General features: G+C 41.0%; 4 protein-coding genes across 4 annotated transcripts in view; 1 reads left to right on the top strand and 3 right to left on the bottom strand.

Annotated features, from left to right (window-relative positions):
- LOC120431017 (clavesin-2-like) overlaps positions 1-19,616 on the bottom strand; it is a 292,456-nt gene that overhangs the window by 219,087 nt on the left and 53,753 nt on the right. The gene's annotated exons all lie outside the window — the stretch shown is intronic.
- On the bottom strand, positions 516-19,442 carry LOC120425195 (UDP-N-acetylglucosamine--dolichyl-phosphate N-acetylglucosaminephosphotransferase). The gene is made up of 4 exons (XM_039589626.2): positions 19,130-19,442; positions 18,946-19,066; positions 18,439-18,887; positions 516-1,065 (listed from the first exon to the last, which is right to left on the bottom strand). The coding sequence occupies exons 1-4, from the start codon at positions 19,321-19,323 to the stop codon at positions 570-572; spliced, it is 1,260 nt and encodes a 419-aa protein (XP_039445560.1). The 5' UTR covers positions 19,324-19,442; the 3' UTR covers positions 516-569.
- LOC120425193 (beta-1,4-mannosyl-glycoprotein 4-beta-N-acetylglucosaminyltransferase) lies at positions 4,810-14,053 on the top strand. Its single transcript, XM_039589624.2, has 2 exons — positions 4,810-5,423; positions 11,675-14,053. Exons 1-2 carry the CDS (start codon positions 5,083-5,085, stop codon positions 12,918-12,920), a joined length of 1,587 nt encoding a protein of 528 aa, XP_039445558.1. The 5' UTR covers positions 4,810-5,082; the 3' UTR covers positions 12,921-14,053.
- On the bottom strand, positions 8,952-10,685 carry LOC120425194 (uncharacterized). The gene is made up of 3 exons (XM_039589625.2): positions 10,528-10,685; positions 9,312-10,469; positions 8,952-9,256 (listed from the first exon to the last, which is right to left on the bottom strand). The coding sequence occupies exons 1-3, from the start codon at positions 10,579-10,581 to the stop codon at positions 9,089-9,091; spliced, it is 1,380 nt and encodes a 459-aa protein (XP_039445559.1). The 5' UTR covers positions 10,582-10,685; the 3' UTR covers positions 8,952-9,088.

Below are 19,616 nucleotides of genomic sequence, written 5' to 3'. Positions count from 1 at the left end.
TGTTTTAACTTCGCTTGCTTTGCTATCCTTTGTTGTCTTCGCTCATGGCAGAAACGTTGAAATTGGTGAGGTTTTGTTTTTTGTTCGACATGCTATTGTAATTAATTTCACTTTGCTAAACAGACAATATCGCGCCAAACAAACCTCCGCAGTTCAAGTTGCGCAGGAAACAACGCTGCTGCCACCAACTTTTGACGGTCACCCCCGATTTGTACGGCGTGCTCTTCTCCCTTGGGCTATACTTGCCGGCGCGGCTGCTGCCTATGGCTTCAGTATGGCCATAGGAGACCCACCACATCGGCCGCGGCCCCGACCCACCCGGAAGCAGTGATTTCGTTTCATAAGGCATTTTGGGATACTTTGACTTTTAAATTTTAGCTCTTGATTTGAAAAAATGTTTTTTAGATTGAATAAGAAAGGTAAATTTTCGGCACAAATAAACAAATAAGTTCGTCCTGTATCATTTTTATACTTAATAAATTGAATTGTTTGAAACAGAAACAAAACGTACCTACCTTTGGTTTTCCACTAATCCGGATTAGATCTTGTAGCCAGATAGCTCATCTCCCTCAGTTGATGGTATCGTAAAAGTAGTGCGCCAGCGGATACCGAATGGCGAAGGCAAACAGCGAGCACACCACCTGGAACACCACCAGCAGCCGGTTCAGACGGTCCTCGCGTATCGGACCAGTCAGCAGGATGGCAAAGTTGATGATGGTGAAATTGTTACAGCTCACGACGCCGTCCTCGGACTCCTCGCAGCGGATCAGCCGCAGCGTGCGGAACACCGCGAAGCACACCCGGCCCAGCACGTTGAGGTCACCCACGCGGAACTGGGTTTTGCTGCAGTGTAGCAGGTCCGACGCGGGGTCGTACTTGGGCAGCCGGTGGCGCGGGCACGGAATGAAGCGGAACAGCTGCGGCACCGAGTAGACAAAGTTGATGATCTGCGGGATGAAGAACAGCAGCACGGTTTTGCTAAAGTGGCCCAGGATGCCGACCACGGCGAACGTCATGCCGGACAGGTAGTTGAACGTGTCGCCGACGAACACCTGCGAGGGGTAGCTGGAAAGAGGGGAAAGCGAAGGTTAAAAAAACACTGTAGGAGCAGGGGGGGGGGGGGGGTAGAATGGCAGAATGGGCCACCCTTGGTTTTGGGCCGAAAAACGACGTTTGAATTCATTGTATTTTTCGAATTATTCGCAAAAATGTAAATTTATTGACAAAACCTCGCAAATGTTGTTAATTTTGAGGTTCTTAAATAAGCTTTCTCGAAATTTAGATTGTTTGAAAAAGTTTGTTCAATGTTTATAATGTTACCAGGAGCTATTACGAAGGTAATCAAACAACAACGGAACCTTCAAATCATTTAGAGATTTGGTGGTAGAAGTTTTAAATTAAAATCCACTTGGGGGCAAAAGAGACCACAATTGTCCTGCCTTATAAAAACAATCAGAAGTTACGAAATTTCAGCTAAATGGATTATTTCACTCCTAATAGCTTTGTCTGCCTGTGTGGATCAATCGGACCGCGCACTGGACTCACAATCCAGAGGTCGCCGGTTCGAATCCCGAGGCGGACGCAAAAATGCTAAGTGTAAATATAGGTATTCGGTGCCCTCTCCCCGTGCCCATACCTTCACACTTAGCAGACCCGGGAGGCGGAGTCTTGTCGCGAAAAGAACGATACACGCCTGTGGATCCGTTGACGAAACCGCAAGGTTTAAGAGGGCCACATTATAAGGTGTTACGTCGATTCTGTAATAGCTTCACAAATCACGTTTAATGCAACAACAGTTGATTTTTTAGTTGTTTTGATGCTTATTTGTAAAACAGTGTCTTATTAAAACATATTAAAACTATTTTCAAAAATGTTTGTTTTGGTAAGTTACTATTTTCATAAAAGTGGTCCAACTTCATGGAAACTATGTTAGAAAGGACCCTTTTTTATCTCTCTTCAACGTTTTATAAGACAAAATGGCTTGTTTTCCAAGGTGTTGAAAAATGTTATTTAACAAGCCGGGTGACTTTGATAGTCACTGTGTTTGTTACCTTTTTTTGCCTGAAAGTGACCAAATTTAATGAAATTATATCAAATTGATCATTAGTATGTGTTCATGCAAGACGGTATTTGTGTCATTCCCCTGAATGTTTACTTCTGTACACGTATCGAGAACAATAAACCTTTATTCTGCCTCTTCGCGCGCTGACCACCATCCGAGACGGTTGGCTCGGCAGTCACCACAAACTAGTTGTTTTATTTCAATCAATTTGAAAGAACACAACGTAGGGAATTCAAAGTCGGCCCCTGGCCGAACAGTATGTTTAATTCAAAAGAAAAAAAAACAAATGCCTGTTTATTCTTAGTTTATCAACTTTTAATAAAGTTTATATTACTCCGATATTAAGTAGGTAAACAAAATGTTTCAAGTTTGAACAAAATTCATAAGAGATTGATTGTTCCATAAAAAAATAAAAAAATAAACTTTTTTTGTTGACACCAAAACCAGTTTTGTAGAATGTTAAAAAAAATATATTTAATTGTTCTTCTAAAAATGCTGATAAATTTTATCATACTGTTGATTTCTATTTAAATAACACATCAAACTTGTAACCTACAAACTATTTTTTGCTATTCGCAGTTCGTTTTCTATTTAGAACTTGTGAAAGACATGACACTTTGAGGGTATTTGAACAATTTTATTCATCAATGTTTACATTATTCCAGTTCATCTGCTATTCATCTGCTATGCCGACGACATGGACATTGTCGGCAGGACGTTCGAGGAGGTGGCTAAGCGGTACACCGAATTGAAGCGGGAAGCGGATAAGGTTGGATTGAAGGTGAATGTTGCGAAGACGAAGTATCTGCTGGCAGGAGGAACCGAGTCCCTTAGGGCTCGCATAGGACCGAGCGTGACGATCGACGGCGACGAGTTCGAGGTCGTGGAGGAGTTTGTGTACCTCGGATCATTGGTAACGTCGGACAACAACTGCAGCAGAGAAATTCGGAGGCGCATCATCACCGGTAGTCGTGCCTACTACGGACTCCACAAGACCCTACGGTCTGGTCATCTTTCCCGGCGTACAAAGTGCACCATGTACGAAACGCTGATAAGACCGGTCGTTCTCTACGGGCACGAGACGTGGACGATGCTCGAGGAGGACTTGCAAGCGCTTGAAGTTTTCGAACGGCGAGTGCTTAGGACGATCTTTGGCGGCGTGCGTGAGAACACTGTATGGAGGAGAAGGATGAACCACGAGCTGGCGCAACTCTACGGCAAGCCAAGTATTCGGAAGGTCGCCAAGGCTGGCCGGATCAGGTGGGCCGGACACGTCGCGAGAATGCCGGACGCGCTGGATGCGCGCCAACCGAACCAGACTATCAATCCGGTGGAGTTGGTGTTCAATTCGGAGCCGGTTGGAACGCGGCGGAGGGGGGCGCAACGAGCAAGGTGGTTGAACCAAGTGGAGGAAGATCTGGAAAGTGTGGGAGTTCCGCAGCGGAATTGGAGAGAAGCAGCCCAGGACCGAGTTAGATGGCAACGCATCTGGAGACAGCTCATGACCCGGAGGTTGTACGAGCAGTAAAAGTAAAAGTAAGTACATTATTCTAGTTAACTCACTCTTGAAACTCTTAGTTGAAAACTTCTTCTTAAGGTCCTTTGAAAACTTTTTTAGCCACGACGTTGTAGCAGGATTCTAGCAGAGTTTTTACAAAGCTAGATATTCTTACAGCATTCTAGCAGAATTCTGGCAATAATCTATCCTTCTAGCAGGATTTTTGCATCACAAGCACTGTTAAGGAGCTATCAGACTACCGCAAACATATAAACAAATTCCCACTTTTTCGCTTGCTTTTTCGTGTTTGACAGTTTTCCGAACTCGCAAACTTGTTTGCGGCAAACTCGCAAACAAGGCAAAATTCATGCAGGTTAACATTTGTTCAAACAAATCCAGGCAAACAAACAAAACAGGCAAACTGTCAAAAAGTGCGAGTTTGTTTGGCTGTAGTGTAATAGCTCCTTTAGAATATGACATGTTCCAAAAAATTTTACAGACGAGTAACGGAAAATGGGAGAATTTTAAAAACTTTTTTAGTGTTTTTTTCGATGAAAAATACGTTTTTTTTCGGAATTCTGGATGCGCCATCAAATCGGGCGTCTAATTTTACATAAAAGTCCCTTTGACACCAAATTTCTATCTCATCACCGTTTCAGGCTGCAAATTATTGAAAACACCTCTTTTTTCGCATGTTCAAAAATGGAAGGGGTCGTACCGCCCCTCCGTCACGAGATATCAAAAAACGGACCTCGGATTCGTGATCAGGGACAAAAGTTACCTCTTAGGACAAAGTTTCACGCAAATCGAAGAGGGGTCGGGGCAATTTTTCCCGATTTCGTGTGAGTTGGTAGAGAATTACCTATATCTAATACCGTTATGGTTTTTTTTATTAAGTTTATTGTATTAAATATGAGAGGGAAGCCGAGCTGTTCAAAACTCCCGATGCGATGGTTTTCCTCAAAAAAATGTGCAAAAAAGATAGCATAATAAAAAAACAATTTGAAAGAATTTTTGCATGTTTTGATGTTTACGAAATCAAATCTCAATCAGGAAAAATCGCATTCAAAATTATTTTTTTTTTTCTGCGCATTTTCCAGCATGTCCCACGATTATGGCAGGTTTGCGTCTCCACTATTTATGCTCCTCACATCTCACAAACACCACCCCACCAACCGAGCATAAAATAGCAGTAACATAGCAAAAAGGGGGAGGCCGAGAGGTGCGATGTCAGATGATTGTCAAAAGAAGAAGCAAAGACAACAACAAAAAGGCAAAACATAGAGCAGTGCTCATCGAGTTTTTATGAGTCATATTTCTTGCTCATTCACTAGCAGCACGCAGTTTGGAACAGTCGCAACGTTTCGGGAAGAGATTTCGGGCTTTTTGGCGTAGGAGTAGGAGGAAAATGTCTGCCAAAGTGTGAAAATTGGTTTTTCATTTTTGTGTTTTATGAGATGAAAATGTGAAGAGATCGTAGTTTAAGGATTTCCTAGGTGATTCCGGGAACGACGGAACCGGAATGCAGCATCCCAAGGTGGACGTCAAGCTGTTCCTGTGGGGTCTCTTTTTGCTGCAGATTTTCCTGATATCGGTATTTCTGGCGTTTGGATCGCTGCTGGCCAGTAACATCCACCAGGATGACCTGACGACGGCCGGGGGTTCGACCCAGGCTGTCTCGGGGAAGGCGAAATCGCCCTGGTTCAATGTGAAATTCATCCTTGAACCGACCAGCGATGGGGCCGAGCTGGTCACGACGGTCAGACCCCCAGGGCCAGGAGGAACGCGGATGAGACATCCCCGGTTCAGGCCACTGCAGCTGAAGGCCGTCCCCAAACCGGACAACTACACCAAATACTACAGGTAACTGACTCGAGTCTCGGGCTTGAAACGCCCCGAAAAAATATCGATTGAGACATTCATTCCTCGGGAGAGCAGCTGTGCGACGAGCACTTCTACCTCTAGATATAGAAGCAAGTCTGGAAAACGCCTTCTCCTTAACATCCTTTTCTGCACTGTCCTTGTGCTCTTAAGTGTCTCATGTGGTAAAAAAAATAATTTTCTTTAATTTATTAAACTAAATTTAGTTAAAAATCTCAAACATTGACTCAAAATCTCTCCATTTATAAACTCATCTTAAAATTATGTGAAATGAGACAGTTATGCGGCCAGTCGGATCATCTGGGAGCACAAAAGTGCAACATACGAAAAAGCAGCATAAGCCCACATAAAATCTGCCAGCCAGACCTGCTTCCCTTTTTTTGTTGTTGCTTTCATGCGAATCAATCTTGAAACTAAACCGAAGGAATTCGCAAATGGGTGTGTGTGTTTGAATGTGTGTGACACCGCCGGTTGTTAGAACCATTTTGCACAAGTGGAGCACATTTTAAAGTTTTTTCTCCTCTTTCCTTTCTACAAATTGGTGTTTGCTCCAATTGGTGCGAGAGCCAAGATTGGTGGTGTGCACGGCTCAGACACATTTGCTGGCCGCAAAACGAAACCGGCAGAATGAATGGATTATGTTACACACATGAGCAAGTGTCGTGCAAAGCTGGGACTTAAATATGGTGATATATTTTTTTTTTATTTTAATGAGAAAATTTACTCTAAATTACTGTTGATTGCGTAAATTTGATTGAGTTGAGTTAGAAGAAACAGCTGACAATTGTGTTGGAATCCCTCAAGAGAATATTTTATGGACTTTAGCAATCAACATGTTTGACGAATTTTGACGAATAAAATTTAAAAAAAATGTTATATTTCAATAATACATTTCTTACCAATTTTAAATCTTTAAAAAGAATAACTCTTATTTTTAGAAAAAAAAAAACTTGGGTTCGACGATTTTACTCGTTTCACGTGGCTTTTTGTCTGTGTTTTGAAAAAAAAAACTTATTTTTTTCTCTGTTCAATTTTAACCATATGTTTTATGTATGGCCAAAAAAACTAAGTTTACAGTATTTTTGGAAATATTTCCTAGATTACGTTTTGACACTGTTTGTTGTGACTTAAAAGCTAATGCCAAATAAAGCAATAAAAAATCGGAAAAACACTAGAAAATTACATTAAACTGCAAGTAGGCAAAAGAAAATGATTGGAGTTTGTAGGATAGGCCAATAAGAAACAAAAACTTGACAAGATAAAAGTCTGGAGTTTTTTTTTAAAAAAAAAGGTCCAATAAACCAAATTTCCAGTTTTTGCTTTTTGGGTGTTTTTGAAACCGCCTTGAGTCAGGGGTATTAAAAAACACCCAAAAATCAAAAACTGAAAATTTGGTTTATTGGACCTTTTCAAAAAAAAACTCCAGAAGTATACAAAAACACTAATAATGAATGAACAAAAATACAAAAAAAACTGTAAAAACCGGGAAAAGTCGAGAATTTTAGTTAAATTCAGCAATTCCACTCAAACCTGCCGATCCTGATAAAATGTGCTCCGATTTTGCTCAAATTTGGCATGAGAGTTCCTTTACCAAAATTATAACACATTTTTTTCTTTTGTTTGGCGCCCAACTTTAACCTTTCTTTTGCAACGCGGCGAGCTAAAATTAGTTCAGTCGTTTCGGATTTTTTTAAATTTTGGATAGACAAATGAGATAAGAAATTTTCTGATTTAAAAAAAATCAGATTTGGTTGAGCATGATCGTGGCTAAGACTGGCATAATAAACACTTTTTATACAATTCCGTAGTAACAGTTCAATAGGGCGAATCTGCGTTTGTAAACAAGCAGTCTATCCATTTCGTTCAAGTGACAGTTCACGTCAAGTAAGAGGGGGATAGACTGCTTGTTTACAAATGCAGATTCGCCCTATTGAACAGTTACTACGGAATTTTAGGCAGTGATGGCATTCGAGCGAGAAAAAAGAAAGCTTTGCTCGTTCACGAGCTAGGTAGAGAACTTGTAGTCCTTTGCTCTCCTCTCTCGCGCTCTCCTTCTCGCCGTGAGTGCTCGCGAATGCCACTTGCTAGCCAAGCAAGCAATTTTTCTATCAGGCTTATAAATGCGAACGACGCGATGTTGAACAGATGTAACTTCAGTCGTTTTGTTGTTTTTTTTCGTTGCCAACTCGTTTTACCACTCGGGTGATTCTGGCTCACGAGCTAGCCCGTTCGCGAGCGCTACCGAGAGGGTAGGAGAGCACGGACAATCAGCGAGTTGCTCTCGGCAGCTCGGGTCTCGCGGTGAGAACTCGAGAGAGAGAGAAATGTAGCTCGCGAGAGTGCGAGAATCCCAACACTGTTTTTGGGTGAATACAAAATGAAAACAAAAATCAGTTTTTATGTGAACAATCTCACTTACTTTTTTTCAAAAGGTCCTTTTTACATTGGAAACCCATGGCGTATTGCTTTAGAATTACTTTAGTACTTTAAAATTTTAAAACAATATTTTTTAGACTGTAACATTTGTTTCTAGTAAAATGTAAATGGACGTACTAATGCTGAAAAGTTGCTTTCTTGGTTAAACAGAAATTATTCACCAAATTTCAGTCAATCAAAAAAAATATAAAAAAGAAGTTAGAAGTTTTTAATCTATACGAACTTTATATTTTAAAGAATGGGACACAGCATTGAAGAGTATGTTGAAAACTGTGTATTTTTTATATTTTCAACTCAAATTTTAACTTTAAAGTTTAATTATTTAAGTTCATAAATGATTTTCAAAACATCCTGATAGACGTTTTCTACTTTTCAGTAATAATTTGCATATTTCTCCTAAATCAAAACAAATGTTTGTTAATTCTGAGCTTTAAAAAAATTAGGACATATGGAGATGAAAAATCCATGAAAGCTATCCTAGAATGCAAAAAATAAGCACAAACCCGTACCAAATTCATACATTTGAAAATACGATATTCAGGTCAGGTTTGATGTAATAACAATCCAAAAAAATAAAAATCGAAATCTGAGACCCTGTTGTATCAGGCTGTAATAATATCAATTCAAAATTTTGTTATTGACGTGGTCGGATTAGTTGTTAAAATAAAAAAAAAAACAGAAAAATGTACAATGCTTTGATATTGCGATATACAAAACAATAACATAATGTTATTCAATCTTTTTTCAACAAATGTAGAGTTTTTTTTAAGTCTAATTGACAAAATTTTAAGTTTTGTAAAAAAACAAAAAACTCCAAAAACGCATATTAAATGAGCAAAAAAAAATTAGTTTGATAACTTAAAAAATAGTCCTTTCCCAGTTCAAACATTTTAGAAAATTATGTGAATTTGTTGAAAAGGTCACTATTTTAATAGATAAGTCTCAACTAAAACCAAGGAGGGTTATTCTGGTCCCCTGTCCCAACGGCCTACACATTTACATAACTTGAAAATTTTTACATAACGTAGGCTTTTGTGCATAATTAATACAGATTGAAGAAAAGCCAATTTACTCACAAAAAATAATCAAAAAATAATTTTATTACCTAAAAAGGAACATGATTCACGCCAAAAATGAAGACATGACTACATCACAATATTACAATAGGAACAGCATAAAAAGCATGAAACCAAAACAACACACATCACTAGTTAACGCTGCACAAATTCTCCGTTCACGTACACTTCACAGACCGGGTTGACACCGGGAATGATATAGGACGAGGTTGGCACCGGGCTGCGCCTCAACCGGTCCGACTCGATGTGCAGCTTGCGCAGGGTCGGCTTCCGCAGGATGCTTCCGAGCACGGTTAAATCGGGCTGAAATTTGGAGGTTAGACCGTAAACTTTTAAGGAGTGGTGGGTTTTGGCTTACCGGTTCAACGCCACAATCGGCCAGCGTGATTTTGCGCAGCTTCGGGAGTAAATTTTTAAGCTCGAAGAGCTCCAGCATTCCGTTGGAGATGGAACCGACGCGCAGCGACAGTTCCTCCAGGTTGTGCAGCATCGAGAACACGATAAACAGCTCGCGGCTAATGCTCCACCAGTTGAGGCGGGACCGCATCCGGAGCACCTTCAGATCGGGGAACATGAGCGCGAGTCGCTCGATGTCTACGTTGACGGCATGGTCGATGTCCACCACGGTCACTTGCGGCATCGGGCGGAAAAAGTCCTGGAAGTTTTTGTCCGTGTGAATGTACTGGGAGTCGGTGCGGAAGACCTCGAGGTTTCGGAGGCCGCGCAGGATCCCCAGGTTGCACTCGCGGTTTTTGGTGATTTCCAGCTCCTTGATGTCGAGACCTGATCCGATGATGGACGCGATGAGGGTCTGGTCGTCGATTCCGAGCGAAAGTTTTTGCAGTTTGGCGAGGGATTTCAAAAACGTGATGAATTCATCGAAACGGAATGATTTCAGACGTTCCAGCCGGGTGCAAGTGTCGACTTCAAGTTTTAACGATTGCAAGTTGCCAAGTTGGTTGCACTTGCACAGCTTGCACAGCAGTCGGCCCGGAACGATCACGTGCAGCTCGACGAGATTGGGCGCCAAATCCATCAACAGGTCGATCGAGTTTACAAAGTTGCACAGAATCGATAGGTGACGCACGCACGGCATGTGATTTTCTAACATAGCCAGGAACCGCTTGTGCGTCATCATGCACGATTGCATCTTGCTGCAGATGCACCAGTTGAGCGAATCGATCCGCGGGAAGTGGGACAGGATCCGAAACAGCTGTTCGATATGGGCATCGTGTTGACACATGGTCACACTCGTGGCCTGCCATCTGGCCAGCTTTTCCAGCATCGTTTCCTCAAACCAGTACTCCGGGTGGGCTTTTGAAGGCACCGGAAAGCCGCAAACGCTCAAATCAAGGTGCTTGTAACTGCGATCTTCGCAAAGATTGTCACATCGCTCCGGCTTGAACAGAATGCTGTCGTTGCAGTGGTGAAAGATGACCTGGTTCCACCGGTGACACACCGTAGACAGCTGTAGCAAATCGGCGAACTTTAGCTGCCGGAAAATAAGCCGCAAAACCTGACGGTTCAGAGTTAGGTTAGCTTCCACGTGCACACCTGAATCCTTCGGAACCTACCTCATTCGGGAGTCGGTCGAAGAGGCAAATTTGCTGCTCGGCGTTTAAATCCATCGTTTTTTTTCCGGGGTAGATTAAAGATTCACCATTGAAAAGCAATAAAATGACTGCACGTTCTGTCAACGACTTGAAAAGCGCGGAGAACTTGATCGAGATCGTGCGATCGTGTGCGATGTTCTTTAGACAGAACGTCGGTTGGAAACAAAAATGCGATCGGCGCTGAACATTCTAGAATACAGTGCTTCCCAAAGACTGCCATGAGTCCCTTTAAACTAAATTTCATGTTTTAAATTTCAAGCCTAATATTTATAAATGTTTCATAATTTCACTAACAAAAAGTGTCACAAATGCTAAACGCTTTGTAATACTTATGCTACAAAAAATGCTAAATAACTAAATAAAAAAAGCTAAAATGATAAAAATCCTTCATAATGAACGCGATAAACTGTTTGAATTGTCGAATTATTAAATTTTGGCATAGTTTTCAAGTTTAAGCCGATTGAAAGTTGATTTTTGATTGAAAATTTGTCACCTTTCATCTAGAATAATTGAGACAAGACAGAGTTTCTATCAAAACCTGTGAGAAATCGCTTTTACTTCATCAATCTGACACAGTTATATGACTGTCACAATCAATGCCTACGAAATTTCGACTTTGTTTGCGATAGGTGACAGAACACTCTAACCGTCTTCACCACGACAACCTGATTTTGACATTCTACTGTCGTTTGTTTTACACACAAACGAATGAGTGCTATGCAATGTCACTCACACTGTCATTGACTTCCCTCCACGAATACATTCGCTCAGAGAACGATCGTTTGACATTCTACCGAGATTTCGATCATCTCTCCCATGATCGCATTCAAATTACTTCTGTCGCCACGCAGCAAACACAAGGAAGAGAGAAACGCGAAACGAGAGAAAAAGAGAAAGAGCACGTTGTTTCATTCGGGCGGTTGTCGCTGTGAGTGTAGAGCTCGGCATTGGTTCGTTGCAACTTCGTGTGCGTTCACGGTAGTTTCGTAATGACGATCGTCATGACTCTTTTTTTTTAAATTCTTAAAAATTTCAGGAATTTTCATATTGAATTTTGATTTCATTGTTTCGCTGTGGAGTACAACAAATTGCTTGCCTCTACTTGCAGGTGGATCTACTACCACGACGGCTACCGGGAGCAGCGGCGGCTATGCTTCATCGAGGGAACCCACTTCCCGGTGGCCGCCAAACCCGCCACCAAACCACAACCACCAACAACCACAACCAATGAGACTGATGTTGACGCAGGAGGAGCAGGAGAAGAGTTAGCTGTAGGCGAGAGACGAATGGAAGAGAGCGAGGATGAGGACAACGAAGTCAACCCGGACGGGCGGTGCCGGTGCAAAGCCGAGTGGCACGGGCCGGACTGCGGCCAGCCGGAGGTGCTGTGGCGGGCGTTTATTGCGTCGCGGATCCCACCGAGGAACCAGACGGCCGCCCCGAGGAAGATCCCGAAGGGGGTGTTTTACGTGATCGATACGACATTCATCAGCGTGGAAGTGCTGGAGATGCAGATGATGGAGCTGGTCGACGTGGTGAGCATGTTTGTGCTGTGTGATAGACAGTTGGGGGAGGGAGGTGCGGTGGGGGGCATGAAGAAGGACGCGTACTCGATCGGGGATCACCTGAAGAGTACGGACTTTTTGCGGGAGAACTTGGCTCGGATATTGCTGGTTGAAGACGTGACCTGCAGCGGGCGGAACGTGCTGCGGAAGATGCGGAAGTTCATCGGCAGGGGTGATCTGCACGGTGAGGATGTGTTGTTGTACAGCCGGACGGACGAGATTCTGAACCGACGGGCGGTGAACTACTTCCGGTGGTACGACAACTGGCCGCAGCCGGTTCGCTTCCGGCTCAAGTACAACGTGTTTGGGTTCTTCTGGCAGCATCCGGCCAGCACGCTCATCGGAGGTGCGGCCTGTCAATTAAGCACGGTGGATGAAGTGTACCGGTCCGATCCGGAGCGGCTGCTGCGGATCGAAAAGCCGGTCATGCTCATCGGTGATCTGAACCATTACGGGGGCTGGTACTGTCGGCACTGCTACCAACCGATAGACATAGTGAAATATTTAGAATTCATAGCATTAGTCAATACTACGGAGTCTTCGCCGTCGGCGGTTCTTCCCGATCCCAAAAAGGCCACCGTCATGGACGCCGAGTACGTGCAGAACCTGATTGCCAGCGGGCGATACTTTGGCGACGAGGCGCTCACGCTGAGCAAGCTGCAGCGCCACGTGGACAAGTACTACGCGCCGGAATACGTGCGGAAGAACAGCTGGCGGTTCGACAACGTCGTCATCAACCTGTTTGCCCGCTGGGAGGACAGCGTCATCGATGATGAGTACTTTAGCTAGGCATACGTACCAAGTACGGCAACAAATTCTTTGATGATTGACGGAATCGCATTTTCTGGAATCGAATCTCACTAAAAGTTGCATTTTAGCGAGTAATCAAATTTAAGTTCAAATCTTCAGATTGCGCGACAGCTGTAATTTGTACATATAATTTATATCATTCGTGTCCGCTTGTCTGTGCTTGAAGCTCTAGGATTTTTTTTTGCTCCAAAAAGACTTCAAAAGTTAGGTTATATTCTTTCTACTCAAACTACTAGATTTGAGTGTGTTCACATTGTTAACAAACATTGGTCGCCTGATAAAAATGACAGCACATTTAGCGACTTTCGACGTTTTATCTGCGAATATATTAGATCGAATTTTTCCCAAAAATTTACACTTATTCATTGAGTTTTCGTTTTATCAAAATCGGCCAGACCTACTGCGTTGTGTTTACCGCAGAGAGGATTCTGAGAACGGATCACATTTCACAGAATCTACAGAGGAGGCAGGATGCGTGGACATACCGTACCAAACGCTCCGGTAAATATGTTTTTCCTTTTCAGAGATAGAAACATGATGAGAGATGAAAATTCCAGGAAATGTGATTTCATAACAAAATGTAAACTCACACACCATCCAAACCCTAGCACACACTCACACACACACATAATCAAGTCAGCAATCGATATACAAACAACTTCCTACGAATCATCATAATCATACGCGCAGCGCCATACAAAACTACATTCTTCATCTAGCATAAACAAGTAAAAAAACAACAAGAGAAAGGAAAAAAAAGCCAACTCTGTACGATAATCTCAAAATAAAAACTCTAGAAATCTAACTCTCTCCTAAAAAACAAAGAAATAAACCGAAAGCGAGCTTGGGAAAATGCGTGTTGTGCAAGCAAAGTTTGGCTAGGAAAGGATTAACCAAAATTACCAGAAGAGAAGCAAACCCCGATTAGATAGTGAACGAAAACGACATTTTTGCCTGAACGTAACTTTTTTCTATGAATGTAAAGTTTGCTTGTTTTTTTCAATCGCTCTCTCTATCAGATTCAACGACTATTTTTAGGAAAATTGGCACAGTTCTACAATCATTTGTTTGTTTGGAGGAAGGAAGTGCGCGAAGTGATAGAATAAATAAACTGCTGAAAAGAAAAGAAAAACAATGATAGCCTGTGTAATATCTTAGAACTTAAGTAAGTATACCTGATATTATAAATTATAGTTACTAATTGCGTGGCAAAGAAACGCGGCAAACTACCAAAAAAACGCAAGGCCATCGGTTGAAACAAAACAAAAAGTATCTACACACTTAATTAATTTAGGTAAATTAAAGCAACAAACGACTACATTCGGATAAGTGCAGTTTTGTGATTGATTTCTGAACCAAAATATATTGCGTTGCATTCGTTAATACTTTCAGGAAATTTGAGTTGTGTTTTATTAATCCGAAATTATCATTGTGCAGAAACGTATCCTTTCAGAAATTATATTTTATCAATTTTTCACGCGACCACATTTTTGTGTTTACACGTTTGCGTTTGATGTTCTCCCTTTCTCTCTCATTTCCCACAACCACAAAAGACGCCACAAAAATCAATTTTGCCAGTGCAGTTTAACGGGACGTAATGCGTGATCGGTTCAAGAACGCACTCTATCGTTCTTTCGTAGCGGTTTGCTGAGAGAACAAAATACTCAGCTGGGGAGTGATGCTAAGAGCTAAGAATCAATAAAGAGATCTCGCAAGCTGTGGTGACGTTTGTTTTACTCTTTGATATTTTGGTACAAGAATTATCAAATAATATTTTTTTCTAGCACTCATCTGCATCATTGATAATAGAAAAAAGTATCCAGCCTTTATTTACAGCTAAACAGCTGTGCACTAACAGTAAGGTAAAAATAACGAATTCAATTATTACGGGGTTTTCAACTAAAAATCGAACTGTTAAGGAGCTATTGCACTACCGCAAACAAGCTGACTGACAGTTTGCCAAACTCGCAAACAAGTCAAAATGTATGCAGGTTGACGTTTGTACAAACAAATCCAGCCAAACAAACAAAGCAGGCAAACTGTCAAAAAGTGCGAGTTTTTTCGTTTGTTTGCCGTAGTAAAATAGCTTCTTAAGGCTAGTACGGAGCTCAGAACACAAAATTCCATTTAAAAAACGCTCAAAGGTCACAAAAAGATTTTTCTTAAGCGGTACGCAGCTGAAAAGGGAGCGTTCTTTTATTACGTTACGCAATTGGGGCGTGGGGGGGGGGGGTCAAAGGCTATGTTACGCTACGTAGTTTTTTTGTTTTAATTTGTATGGAAATTATGTTATGAGAATCCAGAGTTCAAAATGAAGAAAAACAGAAGGAAAGCCATAATAATAATAATTAAATTTTTTATCCAGAAATTTTGAACTACAAAAAATTAAAAATTCGGAAATTAAGAAGTTACAAAATATAAATATTCCACGAATAAAAAAAAATGAAATTAACAAATTCAAAAATTCGAAACTCTTAGAATAAAAAAAACATAGATTTTAAATTTTAGAAATTCAAAAACTTCTAAAAAATAAAACCTTCTAAATAAAAAAAATGTGAAATTCTAAAATCAAGTTTTACTTATTCGAAAAAATCGGAAAATCGAACCACGATTGTTTTTTTCATTTTTCTCAACATTTGGGGATCTTACCTAAAATACCTAAGACTCCAAAAATGCTTCGAAGTTATCTGAATTTTTATAATCTTAGATGGCGGCAAAAATTGCGGCATTCAAGAATTTAAGAACATTTTTTTTGAATTTCTTGATTTTTATGTTTTTTTTTTATTTTGAAATTTGGAATTCAGAGTTTTTAAATTTTAAATTTTTGATTGCTAGAATTTGGGTAATTCTCTGCCAACTCACACGAAATTGGAAAAAAGTTGCCCGACTTCTCTTCGATTTGCATAAATCTTTGTCCTAAGGGGTAACTTTTGTCTCTGATCACGAATCCGAGGTCCGTTTTTTGATATCTCGTGACCAGAGGCGACTCGTGCCCGAATGAAGCACCTGTTCAATGTTGAAAAATGTTTTTAAAGTTTGTTTTTTCCTATGGCTTTTATTTTCACGTTTTAATATTTTTATATTATTATAATTTTCTGTTTATTATATATTATAAAAATTATATATTAAAATTATGAATAAGACTTTTTTTCTCGTTAAAATGTATTTATAAGACATAATCATTAGCGTGGCGTGGGGAATGTGGAATAATAAGGCAATTGCTTCGCCTTCCTTATCAAAATTCAAGGGAATTTATTGAATATTGTACTGAATTTTAAAATATTCATCAGGATGTTCAGAAAAAATACCACATCCTTCAGAAAAGAAATGTGTTTGTTGGGCCCAACTAATTTTGAGTTAATTTGGTTACTTGATGGCAAAGATATTTAAAAAATAAATTTGCATTCGGAAATGATTTTTTAAACTCATTTTACTTTTTACTTTTTAGAACCAGGTCGTATCGCTTTTAGTCCTTTGTCAATTTATTAGAGAATTGAATTTACTCACTATCCTGCCAAAGGGAATTTCCACTGCCTGTAATGTCCTCTTGTTTTCGGAATTCAATTTCCGAATAAAAAGAAGGGCTTTTGACGTGAAAATAAAATTATGTTGTTCTGAATCCGAGATAATAAAAATATTTCGATGAAAAAAATGATTTCAGAGCAAATTCATGCTACAATATATATTCAACTAGAGTGAACCGGGACTACAGTCTGGATAAACACAGTCGTTTTTGAAGCATTTAATAGCACCAAATCATAAACGAATTTACACATTTTTCAGGACTGCATCCACTTTAAATAAAACCATAAACAAAGTACGATCAATATCATGGTTGAATCTACAGTCATAATTCTTCACATGTGTCCCGATTCTCCCCAGATGACAGTGATGTTGGAAAAAGCATCCAACGTTTTTGTTTCAATTGTCTCAATTCAATCTATCAATCACACTATCTAAACTTAACATTACATCACTTTCCAGTAGGGCAGGAATCTACTAGTAACCAAGAAGAACGAAGACGTGCAACGCGCGCAGTTGAACATTCCAGTTTTAAAACGAGCCATCGCCAGTCTGCGCAACACAGCCTGATGCCCAAAAGTGCGCCAAATATAGAGCAAAATCTGTCGTGCTCTCGCGCTCTCTCATTTATTCACGCTCTCAACGTGCTGTCACCGCGCTGGCTTGTTTACCTTTTGCATGCAACTCCCTGCTGAGCTGAGTCAGCTGAGTCGGCAGGGGCCTGGGGGTGGCATTTCGCTCTCTCCCAAAAAATGCTGTCAGTTCACGCTCTCAGGTTGAACCAGATTTACCAACACATCGATACCGCCGCTGCGTATGAATAGGAAGCTCTTTACATGTGTTGAAGTTTTTCTGTATGGAGATTTTTTCCCCGACGTTCAGAGGGTCGGCGTTGAACGCGACGAGCATTTGCGCGTGGCCTGCAGGGCTGCTCGCATTTTTGCTTTAGTATTGGTGGGTTGAAAAGAGTAAAGGGTGGCGGGCCAAAGCTTTTTCGGTGCATGCAGCGCTGCTGAACATAGGGCGTTGATTTTGTTAACGTGAGCTTATATTCAAACAAAAAGCTCCGCGATATTTAAATAAAAATTATTCGCTTGAAATCGGCTACCTGTTCAATGAACAGGTTGAACAGGTGGACGAGTCGCCTCTGCTCGTGACGGAATGGCGGTACGACCCCTTTCATTTTAGAACATGCGTAAAAGAGGTGTTTTTCAATAATTTGCAGCCTGGAACGGTGATGAGATAGAAATTTGGTGTGAAAGGGACTTTTATGTAAAATTGGACGCCCAATTTGATGGCGGACTCAACATTCCGAAAAATGTATTTTTCATCGAAAAATTACAAAAAAACGTTTTAAATACCCTGCCATTTTTGTGACTAAACTGGAAAAAATTGGGACATGTCAATTTATATGGAAATTAATGCACATTTTAAATCGGCAATAACACAGAAGGGTTATTTTTTCATCGAGAACAAAAAAAAATAAAAATAAAGGGGAGTGCTTGCTGCGAGTTATCGTTAAAAAATAACAAAAATATAATTTTTTACCCGATCTTGAGTTGTTGTTTTCAAAATTAGGTCATTGCAAATATTTTTCTAAGTTTAATGTATTGTTCACCTTTCAATCAATTTTCGGTAAAATTTAATTTTTTTTGACAGGTGGATTACGGTTTACCGAATTAAGTTTACCGGTAAGTGAAAAACCAGTAAATTCGGATTCCGTAGTTCAAAATTCGGTCAAATTTGAAAGAGTACGGTAAATAAAAATTGATTAATATAAAAAAATCCTCTTAAAAATATTCTGCGCTTAAAATGTTCACATTTTTTCTTTTGATATTTTAAAAAATATCCGAGACGAGAAAACCGTCAATTTTATGGTGAAAATAAGTTGAAATAAAAAAAAAATCTATCATAAAACGAAAAGAAATCATCTTAATTTGACTTAAACCTAAGCTAAACAAAGTTTCCTACTCACCGATTGTACTTCCACAGCGCCAGCGTGCTCCCAATGTACGGCAACATAATGTACAGCGAAAACTCGTACTCCTCGCGGCACCGTCCGGAAAGAATTTCCACCAAATTAAACACCACAATCGAGCCGGCAATCACCAGCGACTGGCACGTCTCGAGCCCGTTGATTCCGGCCAGGATGTTGATCGCGTTGGTGCAAAACACCGCCAGCATGCCCATGTACACGTAGTAGAGCACCCCGATGTTTACGGACATTCCCAGAAATTGGGAAACGATCCGGGGCAGGATGATGGTCGTGGAGTTGAAGTTGGTGTAGTAAACCATGAGTAGCGGCAACGAGGCCACCGTGGGCAGGTAGAGTTTGTCTCTCCAGCGCAGGTTGAGGACATCGTCAGCGAATCCCAGCAGGATCATGCAGCAAATTGAGAGCATTGCTGCGATGAACTCTACAAACTGAAGGGATTCGTTTGAAAACTAATTTTAATAATTAAACAAGTTTGTCATGCAATACCTTATCATGAGGAAATTCTTCCAAGTCATTCTTGGAAAAACTGCCCATAAATGGGACAGGAATGAACAGAAATAACGATACGAGGAAGATACATCCTGTGACGACTCCAAGGGCTTCAGGACTGAAAGGGAAAAATATTTAAACATATTTTAAGTTCAACTAAGCCATCCAAAACTCTCCCTACATTTTCGCCTTGGACTTTTTGTTCATGTCGACCCCGGCGAGATTCGCGCTCAGGAACATGGTCTTCATCCTGGGAATCAAGCTCTGGCCGACGTAGTAAGCGCCCACGGAAATGGCCACGTTGACCAGCAGAGGCAGCGGAATGCTGGTGCTGGTCCCGAAGGCACGCAGCTCGAACGAGTTGAACATGGACATCACGGCCGCGTGACCGGAACAAATCCGGAGAACAAAACTATCACGACCGAAACGTGAACGGTTCACGACGGCGACGACGCGTATTGTTTTGATTCCGTTATGTACTGATTACGAACTGCATCATTTTTGAACACATCAGCCGGCGCGCCGAGAACTGTCATTCCTTTATTTACTTTAGTTTGCCATAATCCATTTGTTTCCGGGAAGGGCCGCTTGAGAGGCGGTGGCGCTGCAAAACGAAGTTTAAAGCTGACCCTCTATCTCCCAGTTTTAACTTTTTTCAGTTTTTTGTT

The sequence above is a fragment of the Culex pipiens genome, chromosome 2, assembly GCF_016801865.2.
Source record: "Culex pipiens pallens isolate TS chromosome 2, TS_CPP_V2, whole genome shotgun sequence".
NCBI lineage: Eukaryota > Metazoa > Arthropoda > Insecta > Diptera > Culicidae > Culex > Culex pipiens.
The sequence above is the reverse complement of the archived record's forward strand: the minus strand, read 5'-3'. Positions and strand labels throughout refer to the sequence as shown.